At 39.7% G+C, this 17068-nt stretch overlaps 4 protein-coding genes and 9 non-coding genes across 14 annotated transcripts; 11 read left to right on the forward strand and 2 right to left on the reverse strand.

Moving 5' to 3' along the window:
* Positions 1-872: 872 nt before the first annotated feature.
* On the reverse strand, positions 873-5061 carry LOC141818206 (translocase of chloroplast 101, chloroplastic-like). 2 transcript variants are annotated; one of them, XM_074705746.1, is made up of 2 exons: positions 4739-5061; positions 873-4693 (listed from the first exon to the last, which is right to left on the reverse strand). In XM_074705746.1, the coding sequence occupies exons 1-2, from the start codon at positions 5003-5005 to the stop codon at positions 1016-1018; spliced, it is 3945 nt and encodes a 1314-aa protein (XP_074561847.1). In that variant the 5' UTR covers positions 5006-5061; the 3' UTR covers positions 873-1015. The 2 variants fall into 2 exon arrangements, with proteins under 2 accessions (XP_074561847.1, XP_074561848.1); XM_074705747.1 differs by having other exon boundaries at positions 873-4057; positions 4121-5061.
* Positions 5062-5960: 899 nt separating this feature from the next.
* LOC141818211 (protein RALF-like 22) lies at positions 5961-6251 on the reverse strand. The gene has a single exon (XM_074705751.1). The coding sequence runs from the start codon at positions 6240-6242 to the stop codon at positions 5961-5963; it is 282 nt and encodes a 93-aa protein (XP_074561852.1). The 5' UTR covers positions 6243-6251.
* Positions 6252-7470: 1219 nt separating this feature from the next.
* Positions 7471-9370, forward strand: LOC141818210 (GDSL esterase/lipase At2g23540-like). Its single transcript, XM_074705750.1, has 5 exons — positions 7471-7910; positions 8017-8147; positions 8235-8483; positions 8572-8827; positions 8949-9370. Exons 1-5 carry the CDS (start codon positions 7655-7657, stop codon positions 9170-9172), a joined length of 1116 nt encoding a protein of 371 aa, XP_074561851.1. The 5' UTR covers positions 7471-7654; the 3' UTR covers positions 9173-9370.
* A 1754-nt stretch (positions 9371-11124) lies between these two features.
* LOC141818217 (protein SRC2-like) lies at positions 11125-12232 on the forward strand. Its single transcript, XM_074705757.1, has one exon. The coding sequence runs from the start codon at positions 11225-11227 to the stop codon at positions 12053-12055; it is 831 nt and encodes a 276-aa protein (XP_074561858.1). The 5' UTR covers positions 11125-11224; the 3' UTR covers positions 12056-12232.
* Positions 12233-14636: 2404 nt separating this feature from the next.
* On the forward strand, positions 14637-14737 carry LOC141818220 (small nucleolar RNA Z107/R87). Its single transcript, XR_012600928.1, has one exon. It is a non-coding gene; the product is annotated as a small nucleolar RNA Z107/R87 (small nucleolar RNA).
* Positions 14738-14901: 164 nt separating this feature from the next.
* On the forward strand, positions 14902-15001 carry LOC141818219 (small nucleolar RNA R30/Z108). Its single transcript, XR_012600927.1, has one exon. It is a non-coding gene; the product is annotated as a small nucleolar RNA R30/Z108 (small nucleolar RNA).
* Positions 15002-15104: 103 nt separating this feature from the next.
* LOC141818222 (small nucleolar RNA snoR31) lies at positions 15105-15199 on the forward strand. Its single transcript, XR_012600930.1, has one exon. It is a non-coding gene; the product is annotated as a small nucleolar RNA snoR31 (small nucleolar RNA).
* Positions 15200-15417: 218 nt separating this feature from the next.
* Positions 15418-15513, forward strand: LOC141818221 (small nucleolar RNA snoR77Y). The gene has a single exon (XR_012600929.1). It is a non-coding gene; the product is annotated as a small nucleolar RNA snoR77Y (small nucleolar RNA).
* Positions 15514-15626: 113 nt separating this feature from the next.
* LOC141818225 (small nucleolar RNA Z112) lies at positions 15627-15844 on the forward strand. Its single transcript, XR_012600933.1, has one exon. It is a non-coding gene; the product is annotated as a small nucleolar RNA Z112 (small nucleolar RNA).
* A 35-nt stretch (positions 15845-15879) lies between these two features.
* On the forward strand, positions 15880-16029 carry LOC141818223 (small nucleolar RNA snoR2/U65). Its single transcript, XR_012600931.1, has one exon. It is a non-coding gene; the product is annotated as a small nucleolar RNA snoR2/U65 (small nucleolar RNA).
* Positions 16030-16117: 88 nt separating this feature from the next.
* On the forward strand, positions 16118-16211 carry LOC141818227 (small nucleolar RNA R44/J54/Z268 family). Its single transcript, XR_012600935.1, has one exon. It is a non-coding gene; the product is annotated as a small nucleolar RNA R44/J54/Z268 family (small nucleolar RNA).
* Positions 16212-16391: 180 nt separating this feature from the next.
* On the forward strand, positions 16392-16479 carry LOC141818224 (small nucleolar RNA Z159/U59). Its single transcript, XR_012600932.1, has one exon. It is a non-coding gene; the product is annotated as a small nucleolar RNA Z159/U59 (small nucleolar RNA).
* A 94-nt stretch (positions 16480-16573) lies between these two features.
* LOC141818226 (small nucleolar RNA Z267) lies at positions 16574-16644 on the forward strand. The gene has a single exon (XR_012600934.1). It is a non-coding gene; the product is annotated as a small nucleolar RNA Z267 (small nucleolar RNA).
* The last annotated feature ends 424 nt before the right edge of the window (positions 16645-17068 follow it).

Here is a 17068-nt window from a genome sequence, read left to right on the forward strand (position 1 = left end):
GAACAAGGGAAAGTGACCCAAAGAAGGCTATAAATTTAAATATCTTCAAATGAATTTGTTAGAAGAAAATAAGGTAATGTGATATAATTCACTTTGAAGGTGATGATCCTCACATTGAGCATACCAAAAACTAAGGTTGAAGTGCCAACTTATGCTCAATGTCAAAGTGCTATCAGGGGATTTAAAAGTTGCGGGAGTAGAAAAATATTGAATGAAACAGTACCAGAACTCCTAATTAGAATAATCAAGTAAAAAAGGAAATCAAACTAAAGAATATTAAATATCTGAAAATTAAGAGGACTTTTTTCCTTTCGGCATAAGACATTCTGGAAACTAGAAAAGACACAGCTTCTTCTTTACCTCTCTTCGCTATGAAAATAACATGACTTGTTACCAAAATTATCATCTAGAGAGGGCAGGCAATCGCTTGTATCGCAGATAAAGTAAAAACATAATAAGAATCATAAGAATAAAGTAGAACAACAAAAATATCTCGAATTTTTAATCTCTGAATAAACAGTAGGAAGAAAAAAAATATGCTTCATCATCATGATTAAGCCTTGTTTATCCTAAGAATTAGAACCAACATTGTTCCGATTCCTTTAGTTGAGGTTTCAACAAAATAAGAGCAAAAAAGTGCATTTATTCTAAGTTGAACAAAAACAGAAGTTTCAGATAAAATAAAGTTTGACCAAACAACTATTAAAAACAAACACCAATGATGATTGACACATTGACAAATATCTCAAGTTTTAAATCTCTGAAAAACAGTAGGTAGAAAAATTATGTTTCATCATCATGATTAAGCCTTGTTTATCCTAAGAATTTGAACCAACATTTTTCTGATTCCTTTAGTAGAGGTTTCAACAAAATAAGAGTAAAAGGTGCATTTATTCAAAGTTGAACAAAACTAGAAGTTTCAGATAAAAATTGACCAAACTAAACTATGATGAGCTTCAAGAATTCAAAACTTGCGATAAACAAGATACGTAACGACCACTCTAGCAAATAGAAGTTAGTGAGCCAAAAATGACTCACCAGCCCAGAAACTCCTGAATAGTGAAACTGCAGTTGGAACAAGAGCAATTAGTGCTATCTGAAGCTGCTCTGAGGTGCTTGTCTTGACTGTAATTTGCCCACTGAGCTTGTTGTTAAGCCCCACACGGACAGCCATCTTTGAGTTTCTTCCAATGGAAAACTGAGATTGCAGATTTGCTCCCAACGCCAGGTCACCATGCCACTTCATCAGGGATAAGCCCAAAGTAGAAAGGGCTTGGCCAATTGGATAATCTTTGTCTCTGAGCCGTGCTTCAAGGTTGGCCCCAAAGGCCACATCACCTTGAGAACGGATAGCACCTGTGCTTGCAACCAGATTCACCCTCTTTCCAAGTGCAATCTGGTCTTCAACTTTTAAACCAGTAGCTATAGTTTCCCCTAAGAAGGTTATAGATATCCCACCAGCAGTTTTATTCTTCTTGAAGTTTTTAAATTTGGTTTCACCTCTGAGAATGTAAGCAAGCTGTCTTCCAACAGATTGGATGTCAAAGCCAGCAAGAGTTGAACCATTTTCTCCGTGCTTGGCACAAATGGAGGAATCTAACTGAATGCTGAATTCTTTCTTGTCCTTAGTGACCTGAATAGCAACAGCTGCAGGAAAGCAATTAGCAAGAGCAAGAGACTGTTCAATGCTGACACCATCATATCCACAGTCATGATCCCAGCCATGTGTGTCTAAAACAGGCCTAGTCAAAAGCTGCGATGTCGGCTCCAGAAAACGGTAGCGATGTACTGGGTTATCACAGTCAAACGAAGGTGGCAAAGACATATCCGGTAAAGGTACTGGCACAGCTGCAGGTGAACCCTCCTGATCACCTTCACCCATATCGCCATAACCATAGCCAAGATCATCTTGCTTATTTTTTCCTCTCTTCTTCATCTCTTTGATTCTTCTTAGTTCTTCCTTCAATTGCTTTTTCTGAAGAAGTTTAACCCGGTAATCATATTCGTCAAAGTAGGCATTGCGTTGCTCCTTAGTAAGTTTGGCAAGCTGAGCCTTTTTAAGGGGTTTAAAGGGTGGAAGTTGATCGTATTCATCTTCCTCTTCATTCATATCTGATAAATCATCCAAATCAATATCCGAATCATCATTTTCACCACCCTGATCAGCAGATAACTTTGGGTGTGTTCTGGATTGCAGAAGTGATGACAACAAATATGGAAGAGGTGGAGACCGAAACCTGAAATTAAAGAGCTTCGCAGAAGAAGCATCTTGAAGCTTCAGAAGGGAATTAGCTTCAGATAATATCTTTGAAGAGTAACACAAAAGAAGCATCTCTGTTCTCCAACTTTTGCCATTAGGTAGTACCCTTTCGCCCTCTTTGTTTCTTCTACAAGAAGGATGGTTCTCAACAAGGGCAACTGGATTCATCAAACGCATGTCTCCAGCTGCTTGACGAATACATTGTTGAACAACATGTGATCTCTGAGCTACAACCATCTCATAGCTAAGAGCAGAACCATTCGGCCCTTCTGGCGGAGCAGATGCAGCATGTGTGAGTGCAACAATAGCATTGAACCAGATGGATGAACCCAATATACTGGTAATAGAGCGTAACAGAGGCAAATCATTGAGATTGCGTGTCTGAGTATCCAGGCGGTCTACATAGAGAACAATGTCAGGAGGGCATCTTTTGATAAACTTCTTTATTGAGATGAGTACCTTCCTGTTTGATGATTGTTCTATTGCAGACGTACTGAGTCCGGGAGTATCAACAACTCGAATATTAATCCCTTCTAAAGTTCCTGAAATCTGTCTCAAATAAGTTGTGGCTGGTTGAAATGCATTTGTCTTAGTCTTCTGATCGCCAAAAATAGAATTAATAGTAGCACTCTTGCCCACCCCAGTCTTTCCAAGGACAAGAATATTACAGGAGAAGTCCAAATCCTCCTTGCCATCAGCCTCTAGCTGCATTGCCTTCCTCTTTGCACTTTCAACACTAAAAGAATGACCATTTTGCCTTGCTCGCTTGATCCCCTCTGCAAGACCAAGACGATGGAGGACTTGAGCAGCAACAATATCATCAGGAGAATGCCCTAACCTCAGAACAAGGCGAAGGAATTTCACCCTTATCTGCTCAACCTTATCATGAAGTTTCCTTTCTTCCTCATCCATTATCTCATCATCTCCGACTACTGACAAATCTGACGGAGTAAAAAAATTTGAACGTAGAGAACGTGGTGCTGTTGATTTCAACGATGAAACTGATGAACCTAGTCCTGCGGGGGCTTCAGCCGAGAAGATCCTACCGGCACCTTGGGAGCTTAGAGTAATATTGCCATCAGGAGACGCACCAGCAGCTGCTTTAAGTAGGGCAGTAAGTGCAGCAGAATCAAATATCTCCTCACCATTGCCATCCTCGTCAGTGTCCACCTCTTCATCAGATTCAACAACAATCTCCCCATCTGCATCGTGCATAAATACTGAGTTAACATTGTGGCTGGAAGAATCTTTCTCCATGTCTTGTATAATCTGCTTGGCTGTTTCAGAGCTTTCTATGATTGCCACTCTAGGATGCACATCAGAAACAAAACCTTCCTCTTGTTCACCTTCCTCTACCTCATAAACCCCCACGATACCATCAGCAGGAGCGGCCTGAGTGGCATCAGCAGATTCCTCTGCTGCATCAGAAACAAGTACTGGCTCACCACTTTCTCCCACAATTGATGGATCAAGGGTATTACCATCCAGGTAGCTACTCTTCAAATCTTCACTGACATTGCATGATATCGCATCCTCAGAAATTTGATTGATATGATTAGAATCAGCAACCTGAATTTTTTCAGCTGCAGCACCAGCAGCCGGAGCCTTCCCAGCCACGTCAAGGCTTCTTACTGCCTCAGTTTCTTCACCATCTTCATTCTTCTCATCCTTCGCATCAGCAGATTCTAACTCTTCAGCTTCAGCATTAGTGGCCAGAGGTTCCTCCACAGCGTCGAGAAATCTTTCTGTGTCAATTTCTTCACTAGCTTCCATTTTCTCATCCTTTGCATCAGCAGCCTGAATCATTTCAGCTTCAGCACTAGTATCCAGAGGTATTTCAACCAAGCTGAGGCTACTCACCAAATGAATTTCTCCATCAGCTTCAATCTTCTGATCGTTAACATCAGCAGTTTGAGTATTTACAGCATCAATACCAGTAGCCGGAGTCTTATCAACCTCGTCAAGGTTTAGAACAGTGTCAATTTCTTCACCAGACTCAATTTTCTGGCCCTTTGCATCCGCAGATTGAATACCCACGGCTTTAGAATCTCCCTCTACTGCAGAAAAAGGTGCCTCCATCTCTTTAGAAGCATCATAATTTTCATTTGGAGAACTCAGGATCCCATTATCCTGGACTCGCTCAACAACAAAACCTTCGATCGACTGACCTTCAATAGACTTCTTCTCCGCCCTGTCCTCGGATATGGTACCAGGTACATCTTCAGACAAGCCACCATCTGGAATCCCCTCTTTCTCCGCGTTTTGGATAGAACCCGAGGATGAAGACTCCTCCAGTTGAACTATTCCTCCAACGGCGCCTCCATCGGCGGAATTCTCTTCCAAGTCGAGGCTCTTGCTTGAAACCTGCACCGCCCCGTCATCCGCCTGGGACAAGCTCGCTCCTTCATCAGCCGAGATAGAATTCCCATCTCCCTCGAAGGCATAAGGAACAAAGTAACCGGGAGAGGTTTGCGCTACCTCACCATCAGGAAACGGAGTGCCGGCCGCGGCATCGTCCGGAGTAACAATCTTACCTTGCAATCCGAGGGAGGTCCCGTCTGCAGCATCTTGGAGGGAGGATTCGGCTTGAGGAAGCTCGCCACCGCCCTGCGGGGTTGTCACCTCGGTCACGCCGTCGCGGCCTTCCTCCTGGATGGAGGCAGTTGATTCGTCGGGAACCGGAGGCGACGGATGAGAGACTACATCCGCAGCCTGAGCCGCCCCAGAATCGGAGTAGGAGGCCATGGCAATGGAGAGGAAGAAAGGGTAAGGGAGAGGGTTTTATCTTCGTCGATGGCGAACTGGTGCGGCCGCAATATGGAAGATAAGGTTTCCAATCAAGAAATTCATCTATTTATGGAAAGGGCAAAGAACTATTCCTCCATCAGCTGATAATAAAATATGCTCTGTTTACTTCGGAGAGCGGATAAGAATGTTAAAAATAATTAATTTTTTTATTTTTTATTTACTAAACAGTCAAATAAATCGTATATTAATCTGTTAAATAATTTTTAAAAAAAAGAAATAGAATGCTAAAATTACTGTGAAATCGAAGACGTGTATAAATTTACTAATCCAGATTTCTCTCTTAATTCAGTTCAAATTTAACCACTAAGATATAATACGACTTGAGACTCGATGGAATCAGATCGACGTCTTTAAATTAATAACCGCACCGTCCTTCCTCAGTTTCTTTCCCTGGAAATCTCATGTGCACTGTCACGGGGCCCATGATTTCATCCAATTGAAGCTATCTCATGTGCTCTGCCCTCGCAAATAACCGAGAGGCACAACTTGCTCCGGCTCTTCTCACGAAGAGGCGTGAGATCCGACGCTACTCGTTTGACTTAATGTGTTTGATCGACGATAAAATCAGAATTTAAGTACCAGAAACTCTCTGTGATCGTTCATAGTTGTTCAGGAGAAAAATGTGTGAGATTTGTTTCTACTAACAATGCAGCATTCATCTTCCAATATCAATATATCGAAAATTGAAGTAGTAACTGCAAAATCCAATAGCACAGAAACAAACAAGCTTTCTTATTCGAAAAGGGAAAAAAATCTGAATCCATCAATCTAGAATGGGAACAAATCAGCAATAACAATTGGAACAAGAGACCTCGATCAAAGTTTACAGAGCTAAATCTGAAGGAAAAAAAAAATCGCTGAAGAAGCGGGCACGCGCACATGGAGTGGGAACTTATCTGCGGCACTGGGTGATGACGGAGCAGCCGCGGTCGTAGGGGTTGGCCTCGGCGCCGGGGTGGCAGTTGTAGTAGGAGGCCCCGCGCCATGAGCAGGGGACACCGTCGCGATGCATGGCGCCGTAGCTGATGTATCCCCAGGAATAGAGACTCCGTCGGGCTGGATCCGACTCGAGATCGGACTCGCCGGTGGCGGCGACCATCGGCGTGATGCAGATGGCGGCGAAGAGGAGGAGGAGGAGGAGGAGGGATAGGGGAAGGCGGAGAGTAGTCGCCATTGGTGCTCTTTCAATGTCGAGCGAGGGCGGCGAGTTTGGGGTTGGGGAATGGAGAAAGTGATCGATCAAGTTAAGAAGTGACAGTGATTAGTGGGAAGTGAAGGCTGAACACGATGCAACGAGGAATTGGGCTGGTGTTATTGAAAAATTACGGGAAATTGCCATTACTTATTTAATTTGTTAAATTGAAATTGGTAATAAATGTGTTTTTCCAAATTATGTTATTGGCCTGTGACGCATCTAAAAATCTCTCTCATTCATATATCAGATAAATTTAAAATATAATTTATACATATTTAACAATAACTTTTTAAAATATTAATTCAATTTAAAATTTAAATCTTAGTCATTTTATTACTTTTCTGAATATTTTATCACTGCATTACTCCCATGAATCCTTTTATTTTGATATAGATGTTAGTTAGGTCACTATAATGCTGCCATATGTGGCATTAAACGAGGAAGATTCATTATAAGTATAATGTTTATAAATAAAATAGGAAAATAAAAAATTTAAATTTAAAATTAAAATTAAATAATGTGTATTATATATTTATATAGAAATTAATTCAAACTATATATTGATTGAAGGCTTAGACATGCATGCAAGTTGAAATCATAGGACGTCCTTTATTATCATTATCGTGAATAATAAAGGTGATTATTTAAGTTTAGCAAGTGATTAATAAATCATATCTTGTTAATTACAGCATAAAAGTGCTATTTAATGTTGCAGCGTAAAAGTGCTATTAATAAGCAATTTTGCTTTAAACAATCCAGCACTAGTCAACCGGTTGGCCGTTGACTTCCCAACAGCATAAATTTTTTTTTTTTCTGGATTCCGAACTGTTTAGGTGGCTCCTAAAATACTTCCAAAACAACAAAATGTAGACGTTCTTGATTGTCTCATTCCATCTTTTATTTGATATTTTCTTTCATCTTCATGGATATGTGGCTGATCCGTTCACCAGCTCCTGGTAGAACACCTGCCTATTATTAGAATTCAAGCAACAGGCAGGCACAGGCAGTTCCAGCAACCAATTCTCTACCTCGATCTCAACCACATGATATGGAAGATCTCCAATCATCTACAAACAATCGATACATAGTAAAATTCCACCTAACTGCCACCTAAATCCCACCAAATAGTTCACGCTTAGATAAAGCTTTTGATGCCTGCACAACTCTCTGTAGCTTCCCAAGGTTGTCAAGAACAAGCAACTCATCGTCACCTGCAACGTTCAATATGGATCAACCACCAATTGCTACTCCCTTAATCCAATATCCGTCATCGTCAAACCAAACACCAAGTTTTCATGCAGCAGCTAGAAGATGGTCTCTATAAACTCGAGTTCCTCTAGTTAAGCCTCACTTGGAATTTGTCTCCAGGAAGAGATTGCTCAGTGAATCAGATGGCCACCAGCCTCGCCTGGGTGACTCTGCTTCTGCTGCTACTTTGTGCCATGACAACTGGAGATGAAGGTGATCAGGAGTCGTCTGTAGCAGCTTCTTTCGTGTTCGGTGACTCCCTCGTTGATGCTGGCAATAACAACTATCTCAACACGCTGTCAAAGGCCGATATGACACCGAACGGCATCGACTTTGCGGCCTCCGGCGGCGTTCCGACTGGCCGGTACACCAACGGCAGGACCATCGCAGACATCATCGGTCAGTATTTGGGTTCATATTGAATTTGCATTGGCAAACAAGTCGTGAAAACTCCTGTAGAATTCTATTTCAACTAAAAGTTTTTACGTCTTTTATACTCTTATAGGAGAATTGCTAGGACAAAAAGGCTATTCTCAACCATATTTAGCTCCGAATACAACTGGATCTGTCATTCTAAACGGAGTGAACTATGCTTCTGGAGGTGGAGGCATACTCAATGGAACTGGAAGAATTTTTGTAAGCTCTGCACTTCCCAATTCGCAAAGTCGAACACGTTCCTCGTCTTTGAAGCTTTGATGCATGGCTGAGATTGTGCTGGTGCAGGTTAATAGACTGGGTTTGGACATCCAACTTGATTACTTCAACACCACGAGGCAGCAACTCGATGAATTACTGGGGAAGTCCCAGGCAAAAGAATACTTGATTAAGAGATCTATCTTCTCAGTTACCATTGGATCCAATGATTTCCTAAACAATTACCTTCTTCCAGTATTGTCTGCGAGAGAAAGAGCCAGGCTGAATCCAGATGACTTCATCAATGAACTCATCACCAATTTTCGCAGCCAACTTATAGTATGCTTCAACTCCTTGCCTCATCCTTTTCGACATTTTTCTTGAATGATATTTGTTTCAACACTCAAGAAGATGATCAAATTGGCAGAGACTCTACACTCTTGACGCGCGAAAAATCGTTGTGGCAAACGTAGGGCCGATAGGATGCATCCCTTACCAGAAGACTCTGAACAGAGTGAAGGAGAATGAGTGTGTTGGGCTGCCAAACGAGCTTGCACTACAATACAATGCCCAGCTGAGGGACTTGCTCGCTGAGCTAAATAGCAATCTCCCCGGAGCCCAGTTTGTTCTTGCCAATGTCTATGATTTAGTCTTGGAGGTTCTCACAGACCATGGAAAATATGGTAAGAACCATTGATTGTTCTTTTTTATTGGGTTAAAGATCTTACAAGGTTTGAAACTTTGCTTAACCTTCGACAACAAACTGTTAAGATTATTATTCTAACCAAACATCAAACTATTCAGGCTTCAAAACAGGCAGTTATCCTTGTTGTGGCAACGGAGGGCAATATCAAGGCTTTATTCCATGCGGACCAACCTCAAGCATGTGCGACGATCGTTCAGCATATGTGTTTTGGGATCCATATCATCCAAGTGAGGCAGCAAATCTTCTTTTTGCGAAATATATTGTCGATGGGGGCACTAAGTATGTATCTCCAATGAATCTTCGACAACTTGTACAACTCTGATTAGCATATATATCATGCTCATAGATTTGCATCTGATTGATTTATCTCAATTGTCTGTCTTCTTATGTGGTAGCAGAAAGCTCAATATGCTTTTGCAACTTGAGAGAGCTGATTGACAGATGTTGATAGGACAATTGTGTGATGCATAATAAATTTGAGTTCTGAGGTGAAATTTAATAAATTTGTGTGATGTATAATCAATATTTTAGTTATGACGCATTTTTGGTCTTTGTCGTGAAATCTAGAAGCCAGCGTGTTTGACGAACTTATGAACACATGCATTTGAATGTTCTTCCCTTTTGGAACGTTGACCGACTTCCTCGATCTTCCAACAAACCAACAGAAGCAGTAGACCCGGTAGAGAAGACTCGGATGATGAATTTTCTCTGGATCATGAATCCTAAATCAAAAACTAGTGAACCATATGAATTCTAGAAAGATTATCTAGTTACATCAAAAATTATAGCAACTGTTAAAATTAAACGAAACGATGATATTGAATGCCTTAATTAGATCATTTTATCTAGCCACTGAATCATCTTTTCATCTGTCCGCCCTAGACCAACAGTGATGATGAATGACTATCTATTGACACAAACACTTTAAAAAGGACTTCTTAATATTCATTGACGAGAAGGATAACAGTTCAATTTTTTTTTAATTAATTCTAATTATTAATGATTTATGATATATCTATAAGTAGACTTATTATCCTAGCCCTAAGTCAATACAACGAAGCAGTTGTCTTTCTCTTTACGACTTCTCTTCATCGTTTCTCTCTCTCTCTCTGTTTCAACAGTGAACTGTTAGAGTTCCTCCTTCGCCGATGGGGAAGGTTTGTTGCACCGGACCAGACGAGGACGGCATCAACGTTATGGGACTCCTCATGTCGCTTGTCATCGCCATGGTGCTGTTGCTCATCTGCTCCCCTCCGCCTCGCCGTCGCGCCTTCATCGTCTATCCCCGGTATTGAGGCATAGCTAGCAGCCTAGCAACGTGTACCGTCATTACTTTACTAAAATATATCCTTGATAAATTTTTTTAACTGAAAAAGCTCCATCATTATTTTTTCTTTAAAAATTTCCCTTTTATTTTTCTACCTAAAATACGTTCATAACGCGAATTAATTTACAAATTAGTTTTTATATCCTAAAAGTTTTAAATTTGCAAGATAATCATAATCATGTGTACCATCGTTTTCATTTGTCTTTTAAATCATTAAATATTTTTTACTAAAATTATTTGATAGTTTTAAAAATCTTAAATTCATGACAAATGATACATTTTTATTGGTCCTTAAGTTTGTTTATATTTTTTAAGATTTTAAACTTTTATGATCATTAAATATTTTTAGTTAAAAATTAATAATTTTAAAAAGTTTAAATTCGTGCATCATTGCACTTTTATTGGTATTTATATTTGTAAATTATTATTTCTTTAGATTTTAAATTGTCCTTTATTTAATTAAAAGTATATGATGACCTCTAGTTCCTAAGATATATTTTTGTATTTGTAGATTTTGAACAATTAAAATTAGATTTTCTAAAAAATATAAATATACTTCTTCTATAAAACTAGAATTTATCATCTTAACGGCGTTACACGATCGGTCCCACGACCATTTATGAGGAGATAAATCGAGAAAAAAAATATAAATATACTTGAAGATAGTAAAAGTAAATAGTGTTGAAAATTAAATACTTTTAGAAGAATAAAAAATAGAAAAGAAAAAATTACACACGCTCACAAAGATTAGTAAATCAAATATTTTTATTAAAAATGTTTAATAATTCAAATAAAAAATGCTGTTTGTTGTTGTTGATACGCCGTTGGTAAAATGCCGAATTTTATTCGAGCAATTTCGAGGAAACGAGCAAACGCGGAATACAAGCGTAAGATCAACGCGTCGACACGGTCCCGTTCGAACTGTGCTCTTGTAAATAGAGGGCTCTTCTCCCTTCAACGTCGTTCCCAATTCCCAAATCCAGCAGTTTCTCTGCTAGTGTTCTCTTCTGCCTTCTATCCAAAGTCGAAGCCCTAATTTCTTCTGCCATGGCGTACCGGACGCTCGAGATCACCCTGATCTCCGCCAAGGGCCTCAAGGAAGTCAACCTCATCTCCAAGATGGCCGTCTACGCCGTCGTCTCCCTCTCCTCCCACTCCCGCGCGCGGCAGCGCACACCGCCGGACCGCGTGGGCGGCCGCAACCCCACCTGGGACTCCACCCTCCGCTTCACCGTCCCCGCCGACGCCGATCTCGCCCGTAAGCACTTCCTCAACATCCTCCTCCGCACCGAGCGCACCCTCGGCGACCGAGACGTCGGCGAGGTCCGCGTCCCTCTATCGGAGCTTCTCTCGGGCGCCGGCGACGGTCCGTTGCCCGTTCAGTTCATTAGCTACCAGGTCCGCAAGATGACCTCCGGCAAACCCAAGGGCGTTCTCAACTTCTCCTATAAGCTCGGCGAGCGCGTAGCCGCGCCGGAGGCCCCTGCTCCGGCGACGGGATATCCACCGCAGTCCGCAGCCTATCCGTATCCTCCTCGGCCCGCACCAGAGGCCGATGAGCCTGTGATGGCGTACCCTGTAGGGACGGGGACGGGCTATGGAGCGCCGCCGCCTCCGTATCCGCCGGCGGTCGGCTACCAGCAGCCTCAGGCGTACGGGTACCCACCAGCGGGGTACGGGTACCCGCCAGCAGGATACGCTTACGGGGCAGCACCGCCTCAGCCGCCGAGGAAGAACAGGATGGGATTGGGATTGGGGGCGGGGTTACTCGGAGGCGCACTCGGCGGCCTTCTGATCGGAGACATGATATCCGATGCTGCGTCCTACGACGCCGGTTACGATGCTGGATTTGACGACGGCGGTGGCTTTGATTTTTGATCCTAGCTTCTAGACGTGTCTTCTCCGGTACGCTTCTTTTTGAAGACTTGTACAGTAGTCCTGTTGGAATGTTTGTGAAAACTACGGAATGCGTGCATTGTACATGTTACGGTGTATGTTGGCTTTGTATGATCTGCTTAACGAGAGTATGATTTCAGCATTTTGCCCCTTTGATCATTTGCCCAATTATAACAGAGGGAACTAAGTCAAGTTCAATAATTTAAAGAAGCCATGGTCATCAATAGCTAACCATAGGAAGGGAGAAATCCACAATATGATTCAAGGTAAGGATTGACAAGTTGTGGTAAAGTACTCCTTGAGATAAAATATAGAGAAGCCAAAAACATTTAAGAAAATGAGTGTAGGTTTAGATAATAACCAAACTGATCATGTGGGAGTAGGACCAGTTAGTTAATCAATGGATAGGGATCGATATAACCAAACTTTTTCGCTCTTATTGGCATCTTGGCTTCCATGCCGGTAGAGCACGAGGTAATCTTTGGTTATTCTGAGGGTAATTCCACTCTTATAGTTAGGAGACCAGTTACAACACTTCAACGGTTTCATATAATCAGTCTAGATTGGATTTTTAAGAAGTTAAATCGAGAAGTTATAATTGACTATTATAAAAGAGAATATTATCTCGACGAAGTTAAGATTTAACTCTTGTCCACATTATCAAGTCAACCTCCAGATCATATTACAATACCATCTTTGTGCATAATTTGTTTACCTTGGACTATAATGTGTAATGATGTGACTTGCAGTCTGGTAATGAAATAAATGGTCTAGAGTGCCCGTTTCTTCTAAAAAAAACTAATTATGATGCTCACAAGCCATGGATTTTCTTTCACTCCAGGCTCAAATATAGAAGATATGTGCAATCGTTTTGTGATGGCGATGAAGAAAATAAAGTTGATAAAGAATAAGAATAAATTCAAAATGCTTTTGAAGTAAGCAAGCAACCACCAGTGAAAATGAAGGTTTGCCGGAAAGGTTGAAACAAAATTTAAAAAGCATGATATTTGGGTTACGAATTAGATTCCATGATATATTATAATCCAGAGATAACTTCCTTGAGTCCACTCGTAGGGCATCATATGCATTCATTTGATGGGTGAAAATAATGATAGAGTAAATAATAATTTATTATTAGGTAAAAATTAAAAGGATACGCTCATTTTTATTGAAATAATATGTTATTTTTTAAAATATTAAAATAATATTTTATTTTGTATCTTGAAAATATTTTTATTTTTTAATCAAATATCATGGATAATCAAATCATCAATCAACAAATAAATTTAGGTGCAGAATAGAGATCTTGACAACTACTTTGACATTAAAGTTAAAGTTTTTCTCAAGAAGATTAACTAAGAAAAATTAAGATTTATACATATTCATTATGTACCTATGGGGTAGATAACCTTTTAAAAAATTATCAATGTGCTCATTCTTCAGAATATATGCATCTGTTTATGATCTATTTCAAAATACATACTATCATTTATGGTAATTTCAGAAATATTCATATCCGTTTATGATATATTCTGAAATATTCACTTCCGTCATCTTGTCGTCTAAAGAAACGGTCTGAAACGGTCATGTTGCCTCGTAATTGGAGGTAGATGAGAAGACGAAGTTGATGTTGAGTGATCTCGAGGGTAGACGAAGTCGATGGTTAAGCTTGAGCTGGGGATAAGGTTAGCCAAGTTAGAAATGAAGCTGACGCCCAAAACTGAGTTAGAGGTTACCAATCTATTTGAGGACAAATTCGGCTCCTTGGGATTCATGTACTGAGATGGTGGTTTGATCAGACTCAAGTTTCCCCTCGCCCAAACCCGCTACTCTTAAAACATATCCAACCCACCTTGATTTCTAATGACAATTTAATATAATTTTGGATCCAACGAGTCATGTCGCAATTGTGGATCGTGGACTTCCGTTATATCAATAATGTTGCTATAAACGTAAATTGACATAATATTTTTTTCTGACTTAGTAAAAATATTAATTATGAATAACTTGTTAAAATAGCATAAACTTAATTAAAATAATTTAATATGATTGAGTAGGTATGATTATAGTTTTACAATTTGAGTCATAGACTTTTATTTGAACCAATATAATTTTTTAGAAAGGACAAATTTTCAAACCTGAGGATAATTTTTTTATAAGCAAAAAAAAAAAGAAGAGAAAACAGAAGGATAATTTTCTTAAACTGAACAATAAGGGCACTCCAAAAAAAAAAAAAACAAACAAACAAAAAAAAGATCCTCCATTGGATCGGCTCCGTTGAACCCGATTGAACCATTCAATTTTGTCCGAGTCAAAAGCCGTCCCGATACTAAAACCCTAATCCGCCGGTTCATTCCTCATCTTTATTCGCCGCGCCCCTCGCGAGAAGTGTGCGGCGGAAACCCTAGTTCTCTTGCTCTATCCATCGATAATTTTTTTAAATCTATAAATATCTATCAAACGTTGGATGTTTTAATATGATTTCCTCTTCTTTCTCTTAGATCTGTAAGTTTTCTTGTTCCTTCGTTTCTACGTTCATGTTTTGTTTATTTTTCGAAGTAGGGATTGCCGTGACGACTCCGGAAAATTCAAGCTCAACAGACCGGATTGCAGGTCTCTCATCGAGGGATCTGTATGTCGACTATCCCGCTGAACTGAGCAATCTCCATGTTTTCTGTCTTCTCATAATTCATTAAAAGATCCTTTTCTCGTTTAGTTTCTCTGCGTCTCTGCGTGATCGATTGCAATAAATCATCTTATGCGGGTTCCTATAGCATTATTATCTGAAAATTTTGTTTTATTCGGTTTTTTAGCTTTATATGTTTGGAGAATGATGGGATGAGGATAACTGAGCTCCCTCTTCTGAAGTACACATTGTGGATGCTCACTGGCAGAATCGAACCTAACATATACGCCAACACTGAGCTTTGTTCTCCAATTTATTGTATTTCTCATGTCTTTGGAGTAGTTTTTCGTTGTAAATGTTTTGCTTTTGCGTTTGCTTTTTCTATTTTTCTACGTTTTACAAATCGAGATAAGGATGAAGTAAAATTTTAAATTATCCAACACTTGATCTGAGGATCTTGTGATCCGACTGATGCACTGGTTTTTTACTTCTGAATCGTAGTTCACTTGTGATATTACATTTTAAACGTATTTGCAAATGTATCAAATGATGAAATCATGAATATTATCTTAGGACACCTTCCTACACTTCCTATTTATGGGTTGTGGATGTGAATAACACGTTCATGCTGATGATATTGATGATTCAGTTAACGGCCAACGTTTTAATTTTTCGATTTATCTTTTCATATCGAATCTCTCTCTAGATTTCCAAGTCGTAGCTTTTGATGATTGCTAATAAATGTTGGAATTACCGGCTGATGTGGTTAAACCCACTCTCTGATGTAAATTCATCTGGCTTTCTGAAGCTTGTATCTTATTTCTTCCTTTGTTTGTTGTTTTAGCGTTTTACTTTGTTTTTCTTCTAGTCGTAGACTATGCCTTGTAAAATTTCTGGCACCGCTTGAAAGTATTATTATGTATTGAAATCCCAATGAAGAAGAACAGACCTCTTGATAGGAAGTGCCGTATGACACTCTAAACAGCAGCTGTGGCAACTAGTCATTTACGCTCATCTTCGTTTGCTCCATTCTTTTCATATTCTTTAAGAATTGAACTGTTGTGGATGTTCAAATGAATGATTTTGTGGAATGACTGGAACTCGTCGCGGCTGTGTGTGTGATTTTAAACGGGTCTCTGAGGGTTTTTGTTTGTGAATTTCGTTGAATTGTTTTGGTTAAGGCCTGATGCCACGTCTCCAGTAGCGAATGCAGTGACTGGCGGTGCTATTGTCAGGCCAATACAAAGGCCTGTTAGGCATTTCGTTTGCTGATAGGAATCTGTTGATAAGTTCAAATTTATCTACGGAGCCGTTTACGGCGATTACATTTTTTTTAATTGTCTGCATATTTCTGACTGCATACCTCTATTTGTAGATATTTTTGGCTTCGTTTTTCTTTATGCGAAATCTATTAATCGTTTGCATGTGACGATAAACATAGACAGGGACATCTGTACTCTTAAAGAGGTTGATGATTAGTTCTATGGGAAATGGGAATCTCTCCGATGCAATATATTTTCTTTTGCCGAGTTTAAATTTTTCTTGCCAATGTTTGCCTGTGATGCATAGATATGCACGTATTATCAGATATTAGATGATGATGCATATATTGTCACTACCACTGAGGCTTTGTTTTTGTTACTCTTCAAATTTTTTGTTGTGTTGCTTTTTTACGTTTGCCAATGTGTTTTTAGCTCCCATGATGATTCAGTATTAAACTTTCGTTCTTCTGAGTTTACAAGCAATGCGGAATAAACATGGAGACCTGAACTGAGGAGTATTCGTTTTTTTGTAATTCGTGATTTGATGCTTGCTTTCATGTTTTTAGGGTGTATCGTTTTGTTTGATAAGGTTTCATTCTGTTTTCTTTTTAGAAGGTGCCTATGATTCCTATAAATATACTTTGATCTAACATTATGAAAAGATTTTTAATCTGAGGCACTAATGAAATAATCCTTTCTAATGTTGTTTATCGTCTTTAAGAATCTTTTGTTTTTGTGCTATGTTTGTCTATTAGTTATTACGTGTGATAATTTTGTTAGATTATTCAGTTGTGTAAATCGCTGGAGTAAATTTATCTCAATGAAAGATCATGTATTGCTTCTCTGTGATGATTTCTCATTCTGCTTCATCTTCACGGATACCTGGCATCGTAGAGAATTCTGTGTTTATTTGGTGAAAGCTGTCCCATCTTTGCTCTTCCCATCCGGTAGGCATCTTTGCTCTTCACGGATACCTGGCATCTTTGCTTTTTTCTGCTGCCTTGTTGGGAGAAGCGTTGGAGCTTGGTGCAAATACTTTCGTTGGGCATTGTCCAGCTCATGAGAGTCAGTGCTCTAAAGACATACTGTTTATCGTTGTAGAACTTT

The sequence above is a fragment of the Curcuma longa genome, unplaced genomic scaffold (assembly GCF_044706935.1).
Source record: "Curcuma longa cultivar G26 ecotype Majalengka, Jawa Barat unplaced genomic scaffold, ITB_CL_G26_1.1 contig_23791, whole genome shotgun sequence".
NCBI classification, from domain to species: domain Eukaryota; kingdom Viridiplantae; phylum Streptophyta; class Magnoliopsida; order Zingiberales; family Zingiberaceae; genus Curcuma; species Curcuma longa.

What these genes read in the sequence shown, in the direction of transcription:
- LOC141818206 (XM_074705746.1), bottom strand. Translation starts at nt 5,005, where the DNA reads ATGGCCTCCTACTCCGATTCTGGGGCGGCTCAGGCTGCGGATGTAGTC. An exon ending in CTCCGTTTCCTGATGGTGAG is followed by an intron (nt 4,694 to 4,738) that starts GTAGCGCAAACC and finishes TATGCCTTCGAG; the next exon opens with GGAGATGGGAATTCTATCTC.
- LOC141818211 (XM_074705751.1), bottom strand. Translation starts at nt 6,242, where the DNA reads ATGGCGACTACTCTCCGCCTTCCCCTATCCCTCCTCCTCCTCCTCCTC.
- LOC141818210 (XM_074705750.1), top strand. Translation starts at nt 7,655, where the DNA reads ATGGCCACCAGCCTCGCCTGGGTGACTCTGCTTCTGCTGCTACTTTGT. An exon ending in ATTTTCGCAGCCAACTTATA is followed by an intron (nt 8,484 to 8,571) that starts GTATGCTTCAAC and finishes TCAAATTGGCAG; the next exon opens with AGACTCTACACTCTTGACGC. An exon ending in CACAGACCATGGAAAATATG is followed by an intron (nt 8,828 to 8,948) that starts GTAAGAACCATT and finishes CAAACTATTCAG; the next exon opens with GCTTCAAAACAGGCAGTTAT.
- LOC141818217 (XM_074705757.1), top strand. Translation starts at nt 11,225, where the DNA reads ATGGCGTACCGGACGCTCGAGATCACCCTGATCTCCGCCAAGGGCCTC.